This window comes from Psammomys obesus, unplaced genomic scaffold (genome assembly GCF_907164565.1).
Source record: "Psammomys obesus unplaced genomic scaffold, mPsaObe1.curated_primary_1811, whole genome shotgun sequence".
Taxonomy (NCBI): domain Eukaryota; kingdom Metazoa; phylum Chordata; class Mammalia; order Rodentia; family Muridae; genus Psammomys; species Psammomys obesus.
In genome coordinates this window covers 1948521-1971887 of record NW_026587032.1, presented here as the reverse complement: position 1 = coordinate 1971887, position 23367 = coordinate 1948521, and the positions used below count along the sequence as shown (strand labels likewise).

The following is a 23367-nucleotide window of genomic DNA, read 5'->3' as shown; positions in this document are numbered from 1 at the left end:
CTCCACATGCACACTGTGGTGTGTGTGTGTGCGCACTCACACCCACAATAGAGAAATAAAGTTAATTAAAACTTCTTCAGTGAAAACAAATCCCTTGTGAGTGTGTGTGTTTTTTCTTTTTTTTTGGGGGGGGGGACAGGATTTCTCTGTGTAGCCCTGGCTGTCCAGGAGCTCACTCTATATATAAGGCTGGCCTCGAACTCCGAAACCCCTCTGCCTCCTGAGTGCAGGGATTGAAGGTGTACACCACCACCACCATCTGACTCAATTACTGTATTTTCTTTTCGTCACGTTCCCCTATGGTGCCTGAACGTAGCTTCTGCTTGGGTCAGGTCATAGAGACTAGATTATACACACTGCAATCCCGGACTTCTCCCTCTCACCCCTGCTCCTGGCTTGAAGCTGGCCATAAAGACATCTAATGCCCCATCCCAGTGTGATAATACATAGTAAGACTCCTACTTCCCAACCGGTGCTGTCCCCTGCCTGTGAGGACAAACGATACCTTCTCCCCCCCTCCCCGCAACATACAGGCTTTTGAATCCAGGGCTTCCCGTTAGGAAAGCCCTCCACCACTGTGTGACGGCAGACTCAATCCCAAACACTAAAGAATCTAAACTGACCGGCCTTGCTGGGTATCCCTGCCCAGTCGATTTGCATAACATGACAGCCTTTTTGCCCAATCACCTTTGTACATAGCTGTCCATACTCACATCATGCCTGTGGAATGCATTCTTCATAAGAGGAGTGGGCAGGGTTCAGAGAGTCTCTGGACAGCTGGCAGGCAGAGGTTCCTGCAGGACAGAGTGCTCAGAGAACATGAGGACACATTGTACCCCTTCTCCTGAGCCTCGACCCACGCACCTCTTCCTGTGTTCTTTGTAATCTCCTTCATAATAAACAGGTAAGCCTGCTCCCCAGGACTCTATTAGCAAGTTACAGATACCCCGGTTTACAGCTGGTCAGTAGGTCAGAAGCAAAGCCTGGGGTTGCAGGAGCAGTCTGGACAGATGGCTTGGTAGTTAAGAGCACTTGCTGTTCTTTCAGAGGACCTGGTTTGATTCCCAGCACCCATACGGCAGATTACAAGCATCTGTAACCCCAGTTCCAGGGTCTCCAATGCTCTCTGCTGTCTGCCTGGCAATCAGACATGCATGTGGGTATACAGATGTACACGCAGGCAAAGCACCCAAACACATAAAATAAAAATAAATACATCTAACAAAGAAAATAGGAACTGTCCTAGGACTGAACCCTTGATCTCTGGGTTATGATGCTGTCTCCTGGTAGACCAGTTGTATCAGAACTGAACTGTGCTAAAGGTACTTGCCCACTACAGAACTGTCCTAATTTGCCTCTAGGTTGCCATGATAAAAGTTGACCAAAAGCAACCCAGGAAAACAAGTTAATTTGCCTTTGGCTTCCAGGTCACAGTCCATTACTGAAGAAAGCAAGGCAGAAACCTAGAGGTATGAACTAAAGCAGAGACCAGAGAAATGAGGAACACTGTTTCGTGGCTTGCTCCTCAGGGCTTGCTCAGCTTGCTTTCTTCTACCACAAAGGACAACCTACCTAAGGAGATCTAGGCCCTCCTACATCAATCATTAAGAAAATGTTCTGCTGGGGGCTGGGAAGGTTGGTGGTGGTGGTGGCCTTTTATCTTAGGAATTCAGAGGCAGAGGCAGGCAGGATCTCTGAGTTTGAGGTCAGTCTGGTCTCTGCTTCCGAGTTCTAGGACAGTCAAGGCTACAGAGAGAAACCCTATCTTGAAAACAAAACAAACAGAAAAGGAAGGAAAGAAAGAAAGAAAGAAAGAAAGAAAGAAAGAAAGAAAGAAAGAAAGAAAGAAAGAAAAAAAGAAAGAAAAAAAGAAAGAAAAAAAGAAAGAAAGAGAAAGAGAAAGGAAGAAAGAAAAGAAAGAAGTCACTTTAAAGACTTAACTCCTGGCCAGGCTTCTGGAAGCATTTTCTCAGTTGGAGGTCTCTCGTCCCATATGAGCCTGGCTTGTAGCAAGTGGACAAAACACTAACCAGCCCAGCCTGTTTGTTGTGTGAAGTAATCCACACACCATTTGTAGTCTCAAAGTCTTCTGTGTTCATTGTTGAAGTGAGAGAGCAGAGGAGATTAACCAAAAAAAAACAAAAAACAAAAAAACCCCACCTAAGTAACTTCCCCCTCCCCCTCAGCTACATAGTGAATTTAAGGACATGAGAGCTTGTCTCAAAAACAACAAAAAAGCCAGTATATTATCCAAGGACACGAAGATGAATAACACAGCAGCCGTAGTTGCCAGAGCACCAAAGCTTAGAACTGACTATACAGATTCTGCTGGGAGAATGGTGTCCTGAATCCCCAGGGAAGGCCCCACGAGGACACTCCACCTTCTGCCAGGAGCTCCTCCCTGCTTGCAGCATTTCCAGTCTCCATCAAAAGCTGTCTTGCTCAGGACCTCTGGGCCCTTTCAGTTTCTAGTGGTTTTACACAGATATCTGGATTAGGTGGTTTTCTAAGTGGAGCCCTTTGTTTAGGTATGGGCCAGGGCAGAGGGGAGTGAGGCTGAGGGCCAGGGGCAGGTTTCGAGGGACAAAGGAAAGGAAGGGCCAGGGCAGATGCACAGAAGTGGTGAGTGCCAGGCGCAGGAACAGGGGAGCTGGGTGGTGAGGAGAAGGTAGAATCATGCCATCTGGGGGAAACCTGTCACCTGGGTGACAATGTCACCCCCTTCCATGAGCTCGGGAAGCCTGGGGGAGGGGCAGGGAGAAGATGGCCAGCTCACTTGGACCCGTTGCTTTCTCATGGAGTGTGTGTACCGCCCTGAGTGGACTGGCATCATGTACCCTCTCCGACCTATCTCCGTGCTCTGCTATTCCTTTGGCCCTGAGCTGTCAACCTGAGCCTCCTGCTGTTCAAATCACTGACGCCCACAACACACATGCCTCCCTTCTCAGGCTCAGGGCGGTCCTGGTCTCAAGCGGCTCTGACGAGGCTTCCCCTGCCTTTCAGGGCCCAGCTGGCTCACAGGTCACCGCCCCATCCTGTCCACACCCTCCCACATATTTGCTTATAGGGCTGCTACAAATACAGAAGACAGAAACGTCACACGTTACCTTTTATACGCTTCTTCGTAAAGGAGAAGAACAGGCACCACGTTTCACTCCGGACATTCCCACTTCCTGGGTGCTGTCTCGTAGACCATTCCAGAAGGATGCAGGCAATGTGAGGTGTGGGTTGGAGCTAGGAAAGTGAGGGTGTCACAAGACAGGGACCAGCTCAGTCAAGAGTGGAAAGCCACTCGCGGCCTACATCAGTACATGGATGCCTCTTATAGGGAGAAACTTTTCTCGCAATCTGGATACCTTAAAACTGGGGGAAATTTTATTTTATTTAATTTTTGAGATGGGGTCTCATATAACCTCAAACTCAGTAGGTAGCTGGAGGTAGCCTTGAACTCCTAACCCTCCCATCTCTACTTCCCAAGGGCTAAACCACCACACCTGGATCTGGATATTTTAAAACAACTGAACTTCATTTTCCACAGTTCCCAAAGCCAGAAAGGGGTGGTGTTAGCAGGCTCCTCTCACCTTCCTGAGAATCCTTCATCGCCCCTTCCAGCCTTTGAAAGGCCCAGGCAGCCACTGGCAGCGTCACTCCTGTGCTGGCTGCTTCCACCCTTCCTCCCTCTTCTGCCCCTCGGATCTGTACACACCCCCAGGTTCACTGTCTCACCCAGGGACACCCACTAGATTCAGGCGCCACATGAACAATCCAGCGTGAAAGAGGGTCTTGTCCTGAAATCCTCTATTCAATTTTATCTGCAAAGATTTCGTTTCTAAATGACATCACCCTGAGTCCTGTGACTCAGAGCTTTTAGGGGTCAGCAGTCGGCCTGCTATAACTTCCGAGCGCAGAGCGGACATAACATGTATTTTAGAAACAATTTGTCTTTTAGAGTTTTAGTCTCTACTTACTAGGATTAGTGTAGTATTCAAGGGCGGCAGTGTGTGTGTGGAGGGTCAGAGGGCAACTGTCATGGGGCATTCTCTCCATCCACTGTTTTTTTGGGGGACTGAACTCCAGGCCATAAGCAGGCCTGGCAAATGCCTTTGCCGGATCCACTGAGCCATCTCTCCAGACCAGTAAAAAATTTCTTGTAACGGGAAACCTAAACAATATTGGTAAAAATTTAGACGGACCGCTGGAGTGGAAAAACCACCACCAAGAAGCAGCTGTTTGCAAGAGGAGAAAGAAAGAAAAAAGGGGAAAAAGGGCCATTTCTAGCAAACATTAATCTGATTGTTTCTATCCCAGCTGCCGTAGCCACACAGAAGGCTCTGTACACACTGTGGTCTTATTGTCTATCCCCTGGAGAGCTTCTAAGACCCAGTGATGCTGGCTTCTCGGGACACGAGAACATTGTGACATTTTGCCAAATTTTTCCAGTCTAAAAAAAAAGAAGAAGAAAGAGAAAGAAAAGATTCTTTTGCCGGGGAAATTCTATGATCAGTGCTAATGAAGGGAAAGATTGGACAAGGAAGAAAAAAACACAGTGACACACAGAAATAACCAAGCATAGATTTGCCTCTCTTGGAAACACGTTCCGGAGGTGAAATGGGAGACGCTTTGCTCTTTCCAGGTGCTCACAACACCATTTTTTTTTTCCAGTTTCTTGCTCTGGCTTGAATTGGGACCCTACAAGGCTAATATAGTGGGGTTTTGTTGTTGTTGTTTTTGAAGAGGAAGAGATGTTGGGACAGGATTTCATTTTGTACCCCAGGTTAGCCTCCATTCTGTGGAGATCTTCCAGCCATACTTTCCTGGACACTGGGATTACTGGTTGTAAGCAACCATATCTGGCCACATGGATTTTTTGTGAGCTAACTAGGCTATGCTCAATTGACATCTAAAATTTATCTTTAAAAAAAAAAATTGAAGTTGAAACAGGAGGATTAGGAGTTCAAAGCCATCCTCAGAGCAAAGCATGGCAGAGCTGATTTGTAATCCCAGCATCCAGGCTCAGGAAGGAGGATCATGAGCTCAGGGCCATTTTTTGGATGGATGGATGGATGGACGGACCGACAGATAGATAGATAGATAGATAGATAGATAGATAGATAGATAGATAGATAGAACAAAGCAAAACTTTCAGATAACTATCCCTTTCTAAGAACCACTTATAGGTCCTAAAATGATGAGACCAGAACCATTTCCACCTGTTGCAACATATCCTAGACTGACTCGGCCAAAGATGCTTTCCCTGGTCTCATTTTGAAATGAAAAGCTAAAGTGATGAAATTTACTACCATACAGCAAATTGTTGCCATTTTATTACTAGAGGTAGTAGCTGGACAAGGAATGGGCTAGTTTATGTTGCTCTTACAAAGGGCCTGGGTAGGTACTTTCTAAAGAGCTTTATCTGGCTCACTGTTCTGGTGGCTGGAGGGTCCAAACAGTAAGGAGCCAGAATCCTCATGAGAACCCGGTCAGGACAACAGAATTACAACACAGTAACAGCAAAGCAAAAGGGAAGAAGAAGGGGCTGGCCTTGCTTCCTAAGACCACGCTCTTGTACTGGTAACTAAGCCAGTCTAGAGAGGTGGAACTCCCTTAAAGAGCAGCATAAAATTCCCTCCAGAATTTGTGTCTCCATGATCGACAACACCCCTGCCTAGGCCCCCCTCAAGTTATTCTGCCTCTTTCTTTGAGTCAGTGTCTGAGTTAGGGTTTCTATCACCGTGAAAAGACACCATGATCTAGGCAACTTCTCTAAAGGAAAACATTTAATTGGGGCTGGCTTACAGATAATGGTTTAGGCCCGTTATCGTCATGGTGGCATGTAGGAAGACGTGGTGCTGGAGGAGTTGGGAGTTCTACATCAAGACCCGAAGGCAGGAAGGGATAGTGGGCTATCTGGCCTATCTGGCCTGAAACCTCAAAGCCAGTGACGCACTTCCTCCAACCAACTCCAACAGGGCCATGCTTCCAACAATACCGTTCCCCTCCCGATGAGCCCGCGGGAGCCATTTTTATTTAGACCACCCCAGCCAGCGTCTCATGTAGCCACGACTAGCCTTATACTTCTGCGCCTCCTGCCTCCGCCACCACCACTTTGGATGCTGAGTCTGCAAGCATTCGACAGCACGCTTGGCTCACATGGTGCCGGGGCTCGAGCCCAGGGCTCTGTGCGCGCCAGGCAAAATTTTCCCAAGGGAGACGTCCCTAGCCCACACCCTCGTATTCATCTCAGGGCTGTAGCATTTCCTTGGTGTGCGTCATTAGGTAAATGAAAGCAATGTTATTAACGACTTCATCTGCAGATTGCATGGCCTGTGGTGGTGGGGATGACGGTCTGTGGAGTTCATCTTCTTTCTCGCCAATTGTTCAATGTCAAAGATGATTACTCCGAAGGCTGCTAATAAATCTGCTCGATATTTACTTAGCTGGCAGTCTCAGAGAGTTAAGGACCTGGGACTAAACTGCTGCCAGTCTAACCTCTACCCCAATTCTCACCCACAACCTCAGCCTGACCCCTCTGTCAAACACACTACTTCTAGACAGTCTCAATCAACACCTGACATCAGGCTCTTCCTACCACTTATTTCCCATGATTGATGGGGCCCCTCTGTTAATGAGCACTTAGAACTACAGACAAGGAAGGGAGACAAGCTGATATCTTTCATCTTAAGCAGAAGGCAGGTTAATTATGGTGAGGAAAGAGGTTAGGGACAAATTGAACTGTGCCTACCAGGCTGTCTTTAAAAACAGGACACCTCAGTGCCAAGGGCTTAATGGCCGTTGGTGGGTCTCACATGTCCAAACGTCAGGTGCTATAATCACGGAGCCCGTCTGAAATGGTACTCATCTGCCACAGCATGAAGTCTGGCCTCTGAATCAGCCAGCCCGGCCAGCAGGGACACCACTTTACAATCAAGGTCATGGCTAAACAGTACTCTGCAGGCTTCTCAAATTAGGTCCATCCTAATTCAGACACAGCCTCATGAGAAAGAAAAACTAAGCCTCCAGATTCAGGGGGGACGGGGCACGGATTTAAAAAAACAAACAAACTTTTCTACGGAGCCTCATAGAGCAGGTGGGGCTGGGGAAAGGGCCCAGCCTTTAAGAACACTTTCTGTTCTTGCAGAACAACAGAGCTCAGTTCCCAGTACCCCCACCCTGGGCTGCTCACCATCCCCCTGCACCAGCTCCAGGGGAGCTGATGCCCTCTTCTGGCTTCTTTGGTCACTTGAACACAAGTGCCAGCACATGCACTCTCGAGCTCTCGAGCACGCGCACACACACACACACACACACACAGACAGATGTATGTAGACATATGTAAGTAAAAATGTAACTTGTACATTAAGGCTGGGAATGTAGCTCGGTTGGTAGAGTACCTCCCTAGAATTGTAAAAAAAAAAAATTCTAGGCTCAATATTCAGCACCCCATAAAACAGGCATAATGGTACATACCTATAAACCCAGCGCTGGAGAGAAGGCGTTTGGAAGGTCAGAAATTCAAGGCCATCCTTAGCTACATCACAAGTTTGAGGCTAGCCTGAGCTATATGAGACCCTGTCTTAAAACAATAACAACAACAGATGCAGCATATGGTAGGATTAAGCAGGCAGGAAAGAAAGGAGGAGGCGGAAAGCAGCAGAGACAGCTTCAGGAGGGTCACCTCACAGTCCCGGAGGACCAGGCTTCCCTACCTAGCAACCAAGCAACCGATCTGACCAATCAGAGAAACAGCCTGGAAAAAAAAAATCAAGGATACAAAAAACTGAGTTTTCAGCATGGGCATGTGACCCCATGTTTGGTTGCTAGGATTTGGAACTATGACCTCGCAAAAACCAACTGGGCAACAGGCTGCAAAGCCCAAGAAGGGAGAGAGAGGCCCTCTCGCTTCCCCTGGGCTAGTAAGCAAGAACAAAAACATGATTTGTTCCGGAAGGAAGTCGTGACTAAAACAGCTTGCTCTCTGGGCAAAGTCCCTTTGTAGCCACTGCTGGGCAACACCCCCCCTCCACCCCTTCACCCCAAGTCCCTAGAACTCTCGCTTTTAGCTTGAGACTCCCCTGCTGACGATGCATTGGTAAGGCACAAGAGGGCAGGAGGGGCCCACAGTGAGAGACCACACACACTCAAAACATGAAGCGCCCACGACAGCCCAGCGGGGCAAAGGCATGGAATTCAGAGGCCAGTGTGGGCTGAAACTCCTAACAGAGTCTAATGTTATATAATGTATTTGAGTTGGGAAGAATTTTAAACTTACATTTATTTATTTATTTATTTTGCACGCATGTATGTAAGTGTGTGTGTATGTGTGTGTGTGTGTAACAGTGTGACTGTTGAGGTCACAACTGTAGGGATCAGCTCTGTCCTTCCACTGTGTGGGTCCTGGGAATCGTACTTAGGTTTGGTGGCCAAGTGCTTTTATCCACTGATCTATCTTACCAGTCCCTGAAGGGGTTTACAAACAAACTTAGATTTTTTTTTTTTTTAACGTTGTATATGTGTGTGGGTAGGTACACACGAATGCACGTGGCCTCAGAGGCTAGAGGAAGGTGCCGGATCCTCGGAGCTGGAGTTGTTTGTGGGTGCTGGGAACAGAACTCCAGTCCTCTGGAAGAGCAGTAAGGACTCCTAACCCCTGAGCCATCTTTCCAACCCAAAGGTTGTTTGTTTCTGTCGTTGGTTTTTTCATTCTGCTTTGTTTTCTTCTGGGGCTGGCTATGTATACCAGGCTGGCCTCGAACTCACAAGAGATCCCCCTACCTCTGCCTCCCAGATGCTGGGATTAAAGGCGGGCATTACGGCACCCTGTTTAGCCTGAGTTTTTAAACTTTACCTTTATTTGGCTAAGTAACTGGCCTTAACAACTAACAAAGAGCTTTCTACCCCTGCTGCTGGAGCTTTTAGGGTACAAGCCGAGGCCCTGGCAGCCCCCAAAACAGGGGTCACCCACCTATCCTTACTTTACCAGTTAAAGAGACAAGAACTAGTCCAGTATTATTCCATGTGCGCACAATGGGAAGAGAACAAAGAGTTTCAGTGTCCGACACCCACACACCAAGTCCATCTTTCTGGTACTGGCAGTTTGGAACCGAAGGCAAGAAGTCTATGCATACATAATTAAACAGCCCTAACTGAGGGGTGCTCCCTCTCATCACTGACCGGCCCATTATTGTCTGGCTCCCATATGTCTCCTCCCGAGGTGGTCTGACAAGTTGTCAGAAGCTCACCCTGGGGGCCAGGTTCCTTATCAGATGGATGGCATCAGGCCTCAGCCTCCCCTTCCCCCAGCACGGGATTCTGGGACATTTTAATGCTTTGGAGCCCTTTTTATCACTAATCTGATAGCCAAAGAGAGAGGCCTAAACAATTCCTCAGAGCAGTGGTTCTTACCTGTGGGTCAAGCCCCTTTGGGGGTCCAACAACCCTTTCACAGGGTCTCCTAAGACCATTGGAAAACAGATAAAGATTTATAACAGCAAAATTACGGTTATGAAGTAGCAGTGAAAATAATTTTATGGTTGGGGGGGGGCGGTCACCGCCACTTGGGGAACTGTATTAAAGGGTTGCAGCATTAGCAAGGTTGGGAACCACTCATTTAGAGTATCTCCTCTCAGGCAGCCGTTACAGCCTGCCGGCCTCCACGCCGACACCACCGAGTCAAAGGCAAGGCTTTTCCTGCTGCCTCCACCATGCTCAAGGCAGTGTGGAATTTTACTCTTGCCATAAACGCACATTTTCTATCGGATTTTCCTAATGCCTGTGAGCAAACTGCTGAGTCACTGGACGAATTGATTCAATGGCCTCCTTGGCAGCCTGGCCACCAAAATTAAAAAGCAGCCTGGGGAACATGATGCCGTGACCCTCCTCACCCTGATAGTTACTCAAATTAGAAACAAATCATTTAAGATATTGAAGCTGACTATATTCAGATGCCCGAGAAGGCAGAAGCCGATTCTTAGGCAGAAGCCAATTCTTAGGAGTTTTCCATAGGTTTACTTCTTGAACATTCAGAAGTACAGTTCTGAAGAGCTGGTGATCTAACATTGCCTGGTAAGCCTGCACAGGCAGTCTGGGGTTTGAGGTCAAGCTCGGCCGATTATGATCTGTGACCTTGGCCAAGCTTCTTTGTGTAGCTCAAAGCCTGGCATCCGCTGAGCACTGTCAATTCACTTTGCCTGTAGCAGCAATTCCTGTTCAATCAGTATTTAATCCCCTGTCTCTTCTTGGTGGGACACTGTCAAAATGAGTTCAAAACACATCAATGGTGATGGGCTTCAGCACTGGCCTTTTCTGCTCCCCTCCAGCCTTTGAGGAAGTCATTGCTATTTTTAAAACAGGGTTTCAAGCAGTATAGGCTGGGTTTGAACTAGCGACATAGCCTAGGATGACCTTGAACTTCTGACTTTTCTTGCCCCCACCTTCCAGTGCTGGGGAGACAGGTACCACTAGGCCTGGTTTGTGTGATGCCAGGGTGGAACCCAGGGCCTGTGCATGCTAGACACTCTCTACCTAGTGAACTGCACTGCCAGCTTAATACCCAAGCTGGTCGAGGCTTTCCTACCTAGGAGATCATGAGAAAGATTTTCTAATGACCCCAACAATTTACTTTGGTGTGGCGAGGGTGACCAAGAAAACTATTCAGAGCAGCTTCAGTAACAAACAAACAAACAAACAATAACAGGATTGATTTTAAAAATGAAAAAAAAAGAATGTAATCCATGTTTTGCTTCTGACATACTCTTGGCTCCCATCCCACTGCCTTTACCACCTCTCACAGGGACCTGCTATCATACACCAACTTATCTGTCCTGTAGTCCAGCACTGATCACACCAGGCTACGGTAGAGGGGGTTAGGAAATGGTATGTGGGGCTAGTGAGATGGCTCAGCAGGGAAAGGGGCTTGCAGCCAAGACTGAGGACCCAGGTTCAATTCCTAGCACCCACAGGGTGACTCATGCACCTGTAACTCCAGTTCCAGGAGATCTGATGCCCCCTTCTGGCCACCGCTGGCACTGCACACATGTGGTACACATACATACATGTAGGCAAAATACTCGTGCATATGAAATAAAAATAAATACATCTTTAAAACTAAAGATGATTAGGCATGGTAGCATGCGCCTTTAATCCCAGCACTTTAGAAACAGAGGCAGAGGCAGGTGGATCACTGACTGTGAGGCCAGCCTGGTCTCTGTAGTGAGTTCCAGGGCAGTCAGGGCTATGTAGAAAGACCCTGTCTCAAAATAAACAAATAAATAAATAAAACAAAAACAATGTGTGGTTTGGTCCCATCTGCATAGGATTTCCAACTGGGATGTGGCTCAGGTGAAGAATATGAGCTTTGAGCATGCAAAGGCTTGAGTTTAAGCCCTTAGCATCACCAAAAATGAATAAATAAGTGAGTGAATGAATGAATGAATGAATAAGTACATAAATAGAAGCCTGTCGTGAATAATCTTAACTGGGGGATTGAGGCAGGAAGATCAGAGTCATCATTGGTTATTTTTTGAGGGAGAGGCCAGTGTCTCTCTAAGTAGTCCTAGCTGTCATCATTGGTTAACAAGTTGAAGGCTGAGCTGCATTATATGAGACAGAGCCCCCCCCTCAAAAAAACATAAGTAAATAAACCCCACGTGATATCCAGAAGGAATAAATCTTGATTTTGTGATCAGAAAATGATTAAACAAACTGGGTGAAGTGACTCATACCTGACACCGAAACTGAGGATCACCATGAGTTCAAGGCCAGCCTGGGCTACAGAGTAAATTCTAGGTCACCTTTGGCTAGAGTGAGACCCTGCCTCAACAAACAAGCAAACAAACAGGGCTGGCAAGATAGGGCAAGAACTAAAAGCTCTTGCTGCCAAGCCTGACATCCTGAGTTCCATCCCTGTGAGAGGTGAAAGAAAAGAACTGACTACTTAGGATTGTCCTCTGACCTCTACTCACACACCGTGGCTTTTACACACACACACACACACACAGAGAGAGAGAGAGAGAGAGAGAGAGAAGGAGAGAGAAGGGTAAGAGAGAAAAGGAGAATAAATTCAATTAAAAAAAAACCGAACAATAAAGTATAAATATTTTATTTTTTAAAAAAATACTTCTATTCAAAATTTCTTTTAGCATGGCATTGTAGAGCACACCTTTAATCTCAGCACTCAGGAGGCAGAGGCAGGTGTGAGTTCAGGGCCAGCCTGGTCTACATAGGGAGTTCCAGGACAGCCAGGGCTATCCAGAGAAACCCTGACTAGAAAAACCAATTTATTTTATGTTGGAGTATGAGTGTTTTGCCTGTATGCATGTATATGCACCATATGTGTGCCTGATGGTCCTGGAGGTCAGCAGAGGGTCAGATCACTTGGAGCTGGAGTTATAGATACTTGTGAGCTCTCAGGTGAGTGCTGGAAACCTCCCCAAGAGCAAGCTGTGCTCCTAAACACTGAGCTATTCCTCCAGCTCCTTATTTTAACTTTTAATTACATGCATATGTGTGTGGATTCCAGCAAGTGTATGCAAGTACCTGTGGAGGTCAGAGGCACCAGCTCCCCTGGAACGGGAGTTGCTCTACGTAAGTGCTGGACACCAGACTCGGGTCCTCTGCCAGAGCAGCATGCACTCTTAACCACTGAGCCAGCTCTCCAGCCCAGCAAAATAAAGCAAGCTCTCTGCAGAATTCTACCACAGGCAGGGTAAAGTCCAAACTAGCACCCAAGGCCTCGCACCCACAGCAGGCGTGCTAACCCGGAGTTATCTTTTCTGGGAGCCGTGGGACAGACACACCCTCCACTGCAAACAGGCACCTCTCGCCCTGAACTCAGTCTTCCGCCCTCCCCCCAAGATGTCATCTGTCCATGGGGACCTGCCAGCTTCCCATCTGCTGCCCCTGACCCACCCTTCCCACAAGCACCCAGAGGGTCCGTTTTCTGGGCTAGGTAGCAAAATGGCTCGGCAGCTTTTCTCTGAGACTCTGAGTGGTGTGCTCCCCAATGGCAGGCCACATCTTCACAGGGACTCCGGCTCACAGCTCACACCCAAAGACAGTCAGTGGATGCCTCTGGAGTCAAGTGTGGACAAAAGCAGAGTGCCATAAACCTGGGGAAGGTGAGACAGGTTTTTTTAGGGTGTAACTCAGGGTAGATTTTAAGAGAAAGGAATATGGGGCTGGAGAGATGGCTCAGGGGTTAACTGGCTGCTCTTGCAAAGGACCCAGGTTCAATTTCTAATTCCCACATGGTGACTCTCAACCATCTGTAACTCCAGTTCCGGAGGATCCAATGCCCTCTTCTGGCCTTTGTAGAAACCAGGCATGCCGCCAGCGATGCACAGACATGAAGGTAACAACCTCATAGACATTAAAGAAAAAAATAGAGTAAGAAGAAAAGGCAATGTTGAGTCGGAAATGCCAGCGATTTCACTATTAGCAGCAGCAGAGCCCCACTGCTCCCCAGGCTGAGAGTTCCCGTAATCTTTCAGCGACCTCAACTCAGGAAAACCAGACCTTTGGCTTCAGTTCAGAAGAGAATTTCAGGATGAGCTACAATGAGGCAGAGTAAGGGGCTTAGTAAAGATGTTTTCGCATAGATTCCAAACGGGGAGTTTGGAAGAGTGTTGTATTCAGAGAGAAAGTAAGGCCCGGGCAAGAGCACGGGTGTGGGCCTCTCTGAGTCTGCTTCTTATTGCTGTGATGAAAAAATCATGATTTGGGGAGGAAAAGATTTGTTTGGCTGAAATATCCCAGGGTATAGTCCCATCCCCGAGGGAAGTCGGGGCAGGAACTCAAGATAGGAACTAGGAGGCATGAATGAAGCAGTGCTAGGGAGGAATGCTGCTTGCTCCCCATAACTTGCTCGGTCTGTTTCTTATACAAATCAGGGCCACCTGCCCAGGGGTCATACTACCCACCATAGGCTGAGCCCTCCCACCTCAGCCATCAACCAGGAAAATGCCCCCCTCCCCACAGAGCTGCCTACAGTCTATTGCTCAATCTGATGGAGGCGTTCTCTCAACTGCAAGTTCCCTCTTTTCAGCCAGGTGCCCCTGGCTTGTGTCAGGTTGAAACAACAAAACAAAACAGAACAGGAACTCAGATAGGGCTCTCAAAAAAAATAAAAATAAAAATTAGCATTTACTTGTCTTTGCAACGGTCAGATATACCATTTTGGTGGCTTTTGAAGTTATTGCCTTTAAAGGGTTGGTCAGAAACCTAAGTGAGATCACAGGGGTACCCTCAGGGGCACCTGACAGGATTACAGGGGGTCCAATAGAATTGGGGTCAATTGCAGGAAGACAGGATGTCTCCACTGTAAGCAAAACCTTACTGGCGAACATCCCAGAAAATGTCTCCCAGAGGAACTAGGCCATAGCTAAGCCATATACCTTGAAGCCTTAAGCCTAGCTCATTATTATTATTTACTGTTATTGTTTTTTGTTTGTTTTGGTTTTTCAAGACAGAGTTTCTCTTGCAGTCCTGGTTGTCCAGGACTCACTTTGTAGACCATGCTGGCCTCACAGAGACACGCCTTCCTCTGCCTCCTAAGTGCTGGGATTAAAGTCCTAAACTATCACTGCCTGCCTTGTTTTTGTTTGTTTGTTTTTGTTTTGAGACAGGGTCTTACTATGTAGCTCTTCTGGCCTTGAACTCACAGAGATCCACCTGCCTCTGCCTCCCCAGTGCTAAGATTCAAGGTGTGTCCTACTACCCCTGGCTTTTCTGCAGGAGTTTGAAGTCATCCTGGGTCATAGGAGGGAAAGCAAACGACCCACCACGGCAGGATTGGGGGAGGGGGGGCTGAGTTCCATCCTCTCCGCATCCACAAGGTGAAAGGAAAGTGCTCCTGGATAATGTCCTGCACCACGGCATGTCTGTGCCACCACAAACGCACCCATAAGTGAAAGTCGAAAACAACAAACAACAAAAATGAAACAAGAACCTTACAGGCTTCCTCTCCTGGAAAAGCTCTTCCTGCATACCTACCTACCCGGGAGCTCTTGGCTCACCGTCACCCTCACGATGGGTCCTGTCCTGACCACTGCCAGTTCGAACTCCCAACCGGTCCCTGTTGAGTTTCACCATGCTCTATTTTCTATGGTATTTGTGGTGTATGCTATAACTCACATAAACTTCTGTTTCCTCCAGATAAATGAACTCTGCTAGGTCAGAGCGTTTATCTCTGTCAACATGTGTCACAGCCTGAAAGGTCCTGGCACAAGCTATGCCCTCAATAAATATTTGTGAAATAACCGAAGTTTTTAAAAAAAACGGCATGAGCTGAGAGAGTAGTGGTGTGGCCTGGCATGTGGGGGACCCTGGGTTCCATATCTATCACCCCAATTCCTGTTCCTATTTTAATTTTAAAGTATAGCAGACATATGTATACATAGTGGAAGAAAATATTTCAAAATGTTAATAGTCATTTCTGGTGACATTTTCTCCCCATCTTGGTGTATTCCTGCGGGTTTATTCCTGAAATCCTATGTTAAATGGGTTATTTGGGGTAGGCAAGATGGCACACACCTATAACCCCAGCACTCCGAACAGAGACAATGGCATCACAAGTTCCAGACAAATTTGAACCACATATAGACAAAGCAGAGGGGGTATGTCTAGAATGGCTCGGTGAGTATAAAGGGGGCTGCCGCCAAACCAGAGGACCTGAATTTGAGCTCCAGGGCCTGTATGATGATGAAAAGCCAGAACTGACAGCCCAAGTTGTCCTCTGACCTAACACACACACAAACACACACACACACACACACACACACACACACACACACACACACACACTGAATAATAAGGAAAAATAAAAATTGCAAAGCTCCACATTTGAAAAAAAATATTTCATCTTGAGAAAACTGCTTTCTAAACCTCATGCAAGCCTCTGGTCCCATGCACCCAACGCCACACAGTGAACTGCTCTTGCTGTGAATTTTGTGAATCCGTTTTTTCCCCCCCTGTATGAAAAGCATCAGAAATTGGCGAGGTGTTGATGCAATAGATGTATTGCAGGGGCACAGCTATGTAAAAACATTGCTTATATCTTGTGGCAAATAACTGCTGAAGGTGATAAATATCCTCGCCTCGCCCATCCACGGGAACATCCCCAGGGAACACACCCACCTAGCAACCGGGTGCGGGGCTGAAGATCGGCGCTGCGCCTTTAATTCCGGTCTGGGGTGGGAGCCGAGCAGAGAGGCTCCGCTCCCCCATCCCCTGCGCACCTCCAGCGGCAGCCGTCACCTGTAAGCCGAGCACCCGCGCAGGGGCATGGAGCCTGGCGCCCATTGGACAGGCCCTCTCGGCAGCAACCTGGCCCCGAGTGTGGGAGCCCGGCGGGGCGCGGGCGGAGGGCGGGAGCCCCAGGCGCCCTTCGCCCGGAGACTCGCCAGCGGCGCGGCGAGGGCGTGACTGCAGTCCAGCTGCGGGGAGCCGAGGCCCAGGTGAGCTCGGAGGCGGGGGGCGACCAGGGGGGGCCCAGCATGGCGCTGGCCGCCGCGGCCGCCGCCGCCGCCGCCGCGGCCGGGGTGAGCCAGGCGGCGGTGCTGGGCTTCCTGCGGGAGCACGGCGGGCAGGTGCGCAACTCGGAGCTGCTGAGCCGCTTCAAGCCGCTGCTGGACGCCGGGGACCCGCGCGGCCGCGCGGCCCGCAGGGACCGCTTCAAGCGGTTCGTCAACAACGTGGCCGTGGTCAAGGAGCTCGACGGGGTCAAGTTCGTGGTGCTGAGGAAGAAGCCGCGGCCGCCGGAGGGACCCGAGCCCCCCCAGCCGGCGCCCCCTGGGGGGCCCCCCTCGCCGGTCCCAGCGGAGGACAGCGGCGCCCCCGGAGCTCCCCGCTCCCCACCGCCGGCCGGGGCACCGCCGGAGGACCCGTCCGCACCGTCCGAGCTACGGCACGGCGCTGAGAGCCCGCCCCCACCGGTCACCCCGCCGGAGGCTCCGTCGGGCTCAGCGCCACAGCCGGGGGCCCCCGAGGAGCCGGAGCCACCCGGGTCCTCGGAGGGAGCCTCCCAGGTGGCCGCCCCGGCCGGGGTGCCGTCGGGGCTGGCCTCGCCGAGCCCCGAGCTGCCAGGCCCGGAGCCCACCCCTGCCCCGGCCCCGGCGCCGCCGCAGAAGCCCTGCATGCTGCCGCTGCGCTGCGTCGCCCCCGGCCCCGCCGCGCTGCGCCTCCGCGCCGAGGAGCAGGGCCTGCGCCGGCAGCGCTCGGAGGAGCCGAGCCCCCGGGGCTCCCCGATGCTTCTGCGGCGGCTCTCGGTGGAGGAGTCCGGTCTGAGCCTGCCCCTGGGGCCCGGCCGTTCGCCGCACCTCAGGCGCCTGTCCCGAGCCGGGCCGCGCCTGCTGAGCCCGGACCTGGAGGAGGCGCCCCCCGCGCCGCCGCCGCCGCCGCCGCCCCCCGCGGTGCCCCTGGAGCCCACGGAGCACGAGTGGCTGGTGCGCACGGCCAGCGGCCGCTGGAGCCACCAGCTGCACGGGCTGCTCCTGCGGGACCGCGGCCTGGCTGCCAAGCGCGACTTCATGTCCGGCTTCACCGCCCTGCACTGGGCCGCCAAGAGCGGCGACCGGGAGATGGCCCTCCAGCTGGTGGAGGTGGCGCGGCGTGGGGGCGCGCCCGTGGACGTGAACGCGCGCTCGCACGGCGGCTACACGCCGCTGCACCTGGCGGCCCTGCACGGCCACGAGGACGCCGCCGTGCTGCTCGTGGTGCGCCTGGGCGCCCAGGTGCACGTCCGCGACCACAGCGGCCGCCGAGCCTACCAGTACCTGCGGCCCGGCTCCTCCTACGCGCTGCGGCGTCTACTTGGTGACCCTGGCCTGAGGTCCGGCACCGAGCCTGACGCGGCCGGCGGTGGCAGTGGGAGCCTTGTGTCTCGGCACCCCGTGCAGGTGGCCGCCACCATCCTGAGCTCCACCACCAGCGCGTTTCTGGGGGTCCTGTCCGACGACTTGATGCTCCAGGACCTGGCCCGTGGCTTGAAGAAGTCAAGCTCCTTCAGCAAGTTCTTGGGCGCTTCACCCATGGCTCCCCGGAAAAAGACCAAGATCCGTGGTGGCCTGCCGTCCTTCACCGAAATCTCTCGTCGACCCACTCCGGGGCCTTTAGCTGGGTTGATGCCCAGTCTGCCCCCTCCAACCTGAATGGCCTGGGAGCTACCAATGCCTTGGTTGACCTACCAGGCCCTGGGCCACACTGTCCAAGACAGGCCCAACACCGGTGGCCCGGCTCACTTCCAACTTTATCCATTGCAGCCTGCTGTACCGCGTGGGTGCGGCAGGTTTTCTGTCTGAAACTTGATGTGCCTACAGAGATGGGATTCTTGTTCCCCTGGAGAAGGGCCAAGCAGTCAGGCCTGAACTTGGGAGGAGTCAAAGCGTGAAGGGGCAGCAGCTGGTCTGGCCCCTGGACGTGTTTACCAGAGGGCCTCTGCGTGGACAAATGTGGACACTTTCCTAAATCAAAAGTAGAGCAAATCTCTCGGTGTTCAAAGATGGCCACTTTAAGATCTGTAGCGGCTTTGTAATTCGATGCTTTTATTCTGTTTTTAAATTAAAATGAGGTACAACAACTTTGATAACACCTTTTGAAATACTGTTTTTTTTTCCCTTTTTTTTTGGGGGGGGGCAAGGTACTAAGACATTTTCAGTCTTTTACTAAATGTTTTGGAAATCTATCTTTTAAAAAGAGATGGTCTAAAGGAAATTAGTCCTAGCCAACAACACTCAATAAGTCTATCTACCTCATTGTAGGCAGTACAGATTCTGGAATCTTGAACATGGAATAACCATTGTGACCCCAATGAATGTAACTAATTTTAATTATACTGTGAATGTCAAATATTGAGAAACAAGAGTGTGAATGGGCTTGTGGCACATGCCTTTAATCCTAGCATTTAAGAGGCAGAGGTAGGTTGATCTCTGTGAGTTCAAGGCCAGTCTGGTCTACAGAGCGAGCCAGGCCTACACAGAGAGACTGTCTCAAGACAAAACAAAACAAACAAACCCTCATCAAGCCCCCCAAAAACCAAAACAAGCAAAAATGAACAAACAAGATGAAGTACATCTTGAGAGTAACAGTGATTTAAAACTAAGAGAGAAAAAGAGACATTTTGGTAAATAATTTTAAACTACTTTGAAATGTAAATGTGTTCAGCATTAACTGGTGGCTGTTTTGATTTGGCATGAAATTTTAATTTTTTTTAATTGTGATTTAACTGTGAATTCTGAATCTGTGGTTTTCAGTGCAATGGGTGACTATTCAAAGAAAAGTTATTATAACCTCTCCCCAAAAAATCTGATTAATAGTATTGAAATGATTATTACTCTTTTATATGAAGATTCTGAACAAATAAGTGTGTGATGTTTATTTTTAAAAAAATCATTTGAAATATCAGATGCAGAGCCTTATTCCATTGATCCAGAAGGATTAGTTTAACCTCCTTCTGGTGAATGGAGCAGAATGGTGAATGTGGGTGTGGCCAAGATTTCCGGTTGGGCACAGCAGAATTGTAAAAGTGCCCTTTCCTCATTATTATTATTTTTTTTTTGAAGATGTGAAATCTATTTGCTGTATCAACTTTTTGTATCATATCATTGTATTACTGTTTTTGAAAATTATGTTTGCATGTCATCAGTCGCACTGAATGGTTCTTGCGACATGGAGGAGGGTGGCTTCCCTCCCCAGTATGTCAGTGAGACCTTTGAAATCATTAAAGGCAGCCCAGCTGTCCTTCATGGAACGGTGTGAGCCATGAAATAAACAGTTCCTGTTTTTACTTTTGCTTGTGTGAGGTGCACTTCTCTTAGCTATAATTGCCTTTCCGTATTTAAAGGAATGTTATTATTATTGGGGCTGGAGAGACGGCTCAGTGGTTAAAAGCATGTGATGCTCTTGCAGCAGGCCCCAATTTGGTTCCCAGCCGGTATCTCACAGCCTCCCGTAATGCTGGACTCCATACCTCTACAGAGCCACGCACAAATAAAAATAAATCTTTAAATTATTATTATTGTGATGATGATGTGTGAGGAGGAGGGGATGTGGATTTTCATGTGCCCCAGGGCATATGTTGGGGTCGGAAGACAACTTTCGGGGGTCAGTTCTCTCCACCGTGAGATCCGGGATTGGATGTAGGTTGCCGGGCTTGCCTGGCAAACGCTTTTACCCGATAGAGCATCAAGCTGCCTCCCTTCCCCCCCCCCCCCCCCCCAGGGCTAGAGATTGAATCCAGGGTATCTCCCATACTGGAGAAACGTTACCCACTAGCTACATCCTGTTCCTGTTTCATCTCTGTAATGTCTTCCTTTTCCTTATATTTCCCTGGCCCTTTCAATAATTATATTCAAAGGGTTTGGATTTCTCTACAAAGGAAAGGAATCAATCACACAGGCATAGCTGCCATGCACAAAAAATTGCAGGCCCTGATCCCATTCTTTCTACTTCCCTTGCCTGGAACTCTAGTCTGCATAAATTATTTTAAAATGCAAATTAAATCTTCTGCCTCTGCAGAAAATTGTGGAGAGGCAATAATCAGCAATTTGCGTAGCTGGAGCTCCAGGAGACAGAATGAAACAGAGATTTTCTGTGGTGCAGGAAAGACCTGACAGAGAATGGGTGATGAAGGTCCCAGGTGTAGATATGAAATGTCTTGAGAGATAAGACCCCAGCTAATGGAGCAGCGAAGAGAACCAGGGATTAAGGAGAACTCACCTCCCAGGAAAGCTATTCAGCTGCCAGAGGAATCTCATAAATTCCCCAGTACCCTGCAAATCTTCAAGTGAAATAAATCATTTGCTAAGAGTCAAGAATCAATAAAGCCACAGCTCAGGTGTTAGGAACCATTGCTGTTTCCTTGCAGGCCAAGACCATTTTGGAACGGTAAGGGAAGTCAGCAAGAATGACAGCACGGGGGAAGAACCATATATTTATTTTAAAAAGGAAATCATTCCTTGGGGGCCGGAGGGAGAGCTGAGTTGGTAAAGTGCTTGCTTCATAAACACATGAACCTGAATTAGATCCGACGAACCCACGTTAAAAAAAAAAAAAAAAAAAAAGCCAGGTGGACGGGGATAGTGGCACCTGCCTTCAATCCCAGCACTTGGGAGGCAAAGGCAGGTGGTTCTCTGAGTTTGGCCTCCACAGTAAGTTCCAGACCAGCCAGGGCTACACAGAGAAACCATCTCAAAAAACAAAACAAAACAAAAAACCAGGTGTGGGGCAGGAAAAGTGGCTTGGGGGTTAAGGGCACTGGCTGTTCCCAGCACCTCCATGGTGGCTCACAGCCTGTGAACTTGAGTTCAGAAGGTCAGGCATGCTTTCTGACATCCAGGGGCAGCAGGCGCTCAAGTGGCATGCAGGCAAAATATTCATGCACATAAATAAATGAAGCTAAATAATAAAAGAGAGCAAGGTGTGGCGGTGTCTTTGTAATGTCAATGCTGGGGAAGCAGAGACAGGCAGTTCCCTGGGGCTCACGGGCCCGCCAACCCAGCCTGCTTAGTGAGATCCAGGCTACTCGGTGTTCCTGCTCAAAACAAAACAAAACCTGCGGCAGAAACAAATTAAAAACCCAGTGGACAACATCTAAGAAAGGGTTTCCTTCAGAGGCCGTATATGTGGGAATCCATGTGTATGTACACACAGACATTTGCGCCTGCGCGCGCGCGCGCGCGCGCGCACACACACACACACACACACACACACACAAATACACCCAGACAAATGTACAAATGAAATAAATGAACAAATGTAATAGAAAAATGAACCGTTAAGGCAGTTTAGGTGGTAAGGCTTGTCACAGGAGAATGCATCCTTTAAATGGAAGACAAGTTGATTGCTGAGGGAGATGTGTGAGTCACAGCCACAGCAAACTTGCTGAAGTGTTTTATGTTGCATTTGATGGAGCCTCCTTTGACTAATGCAGATTCAGGGCACCGCTGAAGGCATCTGTAAGTTGTGTTTGTTTGTTAAGCGTGTTGCAGGCACTTTCCCTGTGCCACAGTTGTCAGCAAGCCTGCTTTTTGGTGTAGACTCTTCGTAGCTGGATGTTTTTCTCACTCCACTCCATTTGCACGTGTGTGTGCATGCATGTTTGCATGTGTATAGGCACACATGTGGGCGGTACATGTGGGTGCATATACATGCGGAGGCCTGAGGTTGATGCCTGGAATCATATTCAATCATTCTTCCGCCTTATGCAACGAGGCAGGGTCTCTCAATCAATCCAAGATTCACAGATATGACTGGTCTCCCTAGCTGGCATGGCTTGCTCTAGGGACTCTCCGTCTCTGCCTTCTGAGGCTAAAATTACAGGTGAGCCATCATGCCTACCTGGCATTAATGTGGGTTCCGGGGGACTGGAATCTGGTCTCCGTGCTTTGCTCACCAAGCTCTTAAGTACTGAACCATGTCCCTAGCCCATTAGTGCCTGGATTTTAAGTCGGGAAACTGAGGATTGCAGACATCAGGAGAAACTTGGCCAGGCTCACTTCTAGGAAGTGGCAGAGTGGCGTCTCATCAGCCCTATACTCACTTAATGACTGTGACAGTGTTGGCAACTTGAAAGAATCTAGACTCACTTCTGGGTGACCTTGGTTACATCACTTGATCTTAAGGGTGGGCTGGCGGGACCGTACCTGGGCAGGGAACCCTGGGGTGTGTTAAATGAAGAACGGGAGCTGAGTAACAACATGGCTGCATTCATCTCTCTCCACTTCCTGACTGGACATGGTGTGGCCAGCTGCTCCAGCCTCCGGTGGCCTTGAATTCTCGGCCAAGATGTGCTTGCCTGTCAGATCAAACTCTTACTCTCACAGATGGTTGTGGGATTCCATGTGGGTTCTGGGAACCGAACCCAGACCCTCTGCCAAGAGCAACCAGCGCTCTTAACCATTGAGCTGCCTCTCCAGCCCCTGAGAGCATTTTTATGAAGATTCACAGATGCTCTCTTTCAGCTCACGTGGTGGCAGTTTGGGTGAACAAGGTAAGGATAGTAGAGGAAGGTGAGCTAAGAAAGATTTTGCTTCTGAGGCAGAAGCAGGCAGATATTTGTGAGCTTGAGGCCAGCCTGGTCTACAAGTGAGTTCCAGGACAGCCAAAACTACATGGAGAAACCTTGTCGTGAACTACCTCACCAGAAACAAAAACAAACAAACAAACAAACAAAACAGGAAAGGAAGGAAGAAAGCTCAGTGGATAAAGGTACCAGATGCCAAGACTGACGACCAGGGCTTCATCTCTGGGACCTGCACAGCAGAAGGAAAGAACTGGCTCCTGAAAGTCATTCTCCAACCTCCACGCATATGCCAAGTCACGTGCATGCTCACACACGTGCTCGCAGAATAAATAAAAATGTAATAGAATAGTAAA

The 23367-nt window shown here is 49.3% G+C and overlaps 1 protein-coding gene across 1 annotated transcript; it reads left to right on the top strand.

Annotated features, from left to right (window-relative positions):
- Window positions 1-16490: 16490 nt before the first annotated feature.
- Window positions 16491-19777, top strand: Sowaha (sosondowah ankyrin repeat domain family member A). The gene has a single exon (XM_055602730.1). The coding sequence runs from the start codon at window positions 16491-16493 to the stop codon at window positions 18141-18143; it is 1653 nt and encodes a 550-aa protein (XP_055458705.1). The 3' UTR covers window positions 18144-19777.
- The last annotated feature ends 3590 nt before the right edge of the window (window positions 19778-23367 follow it).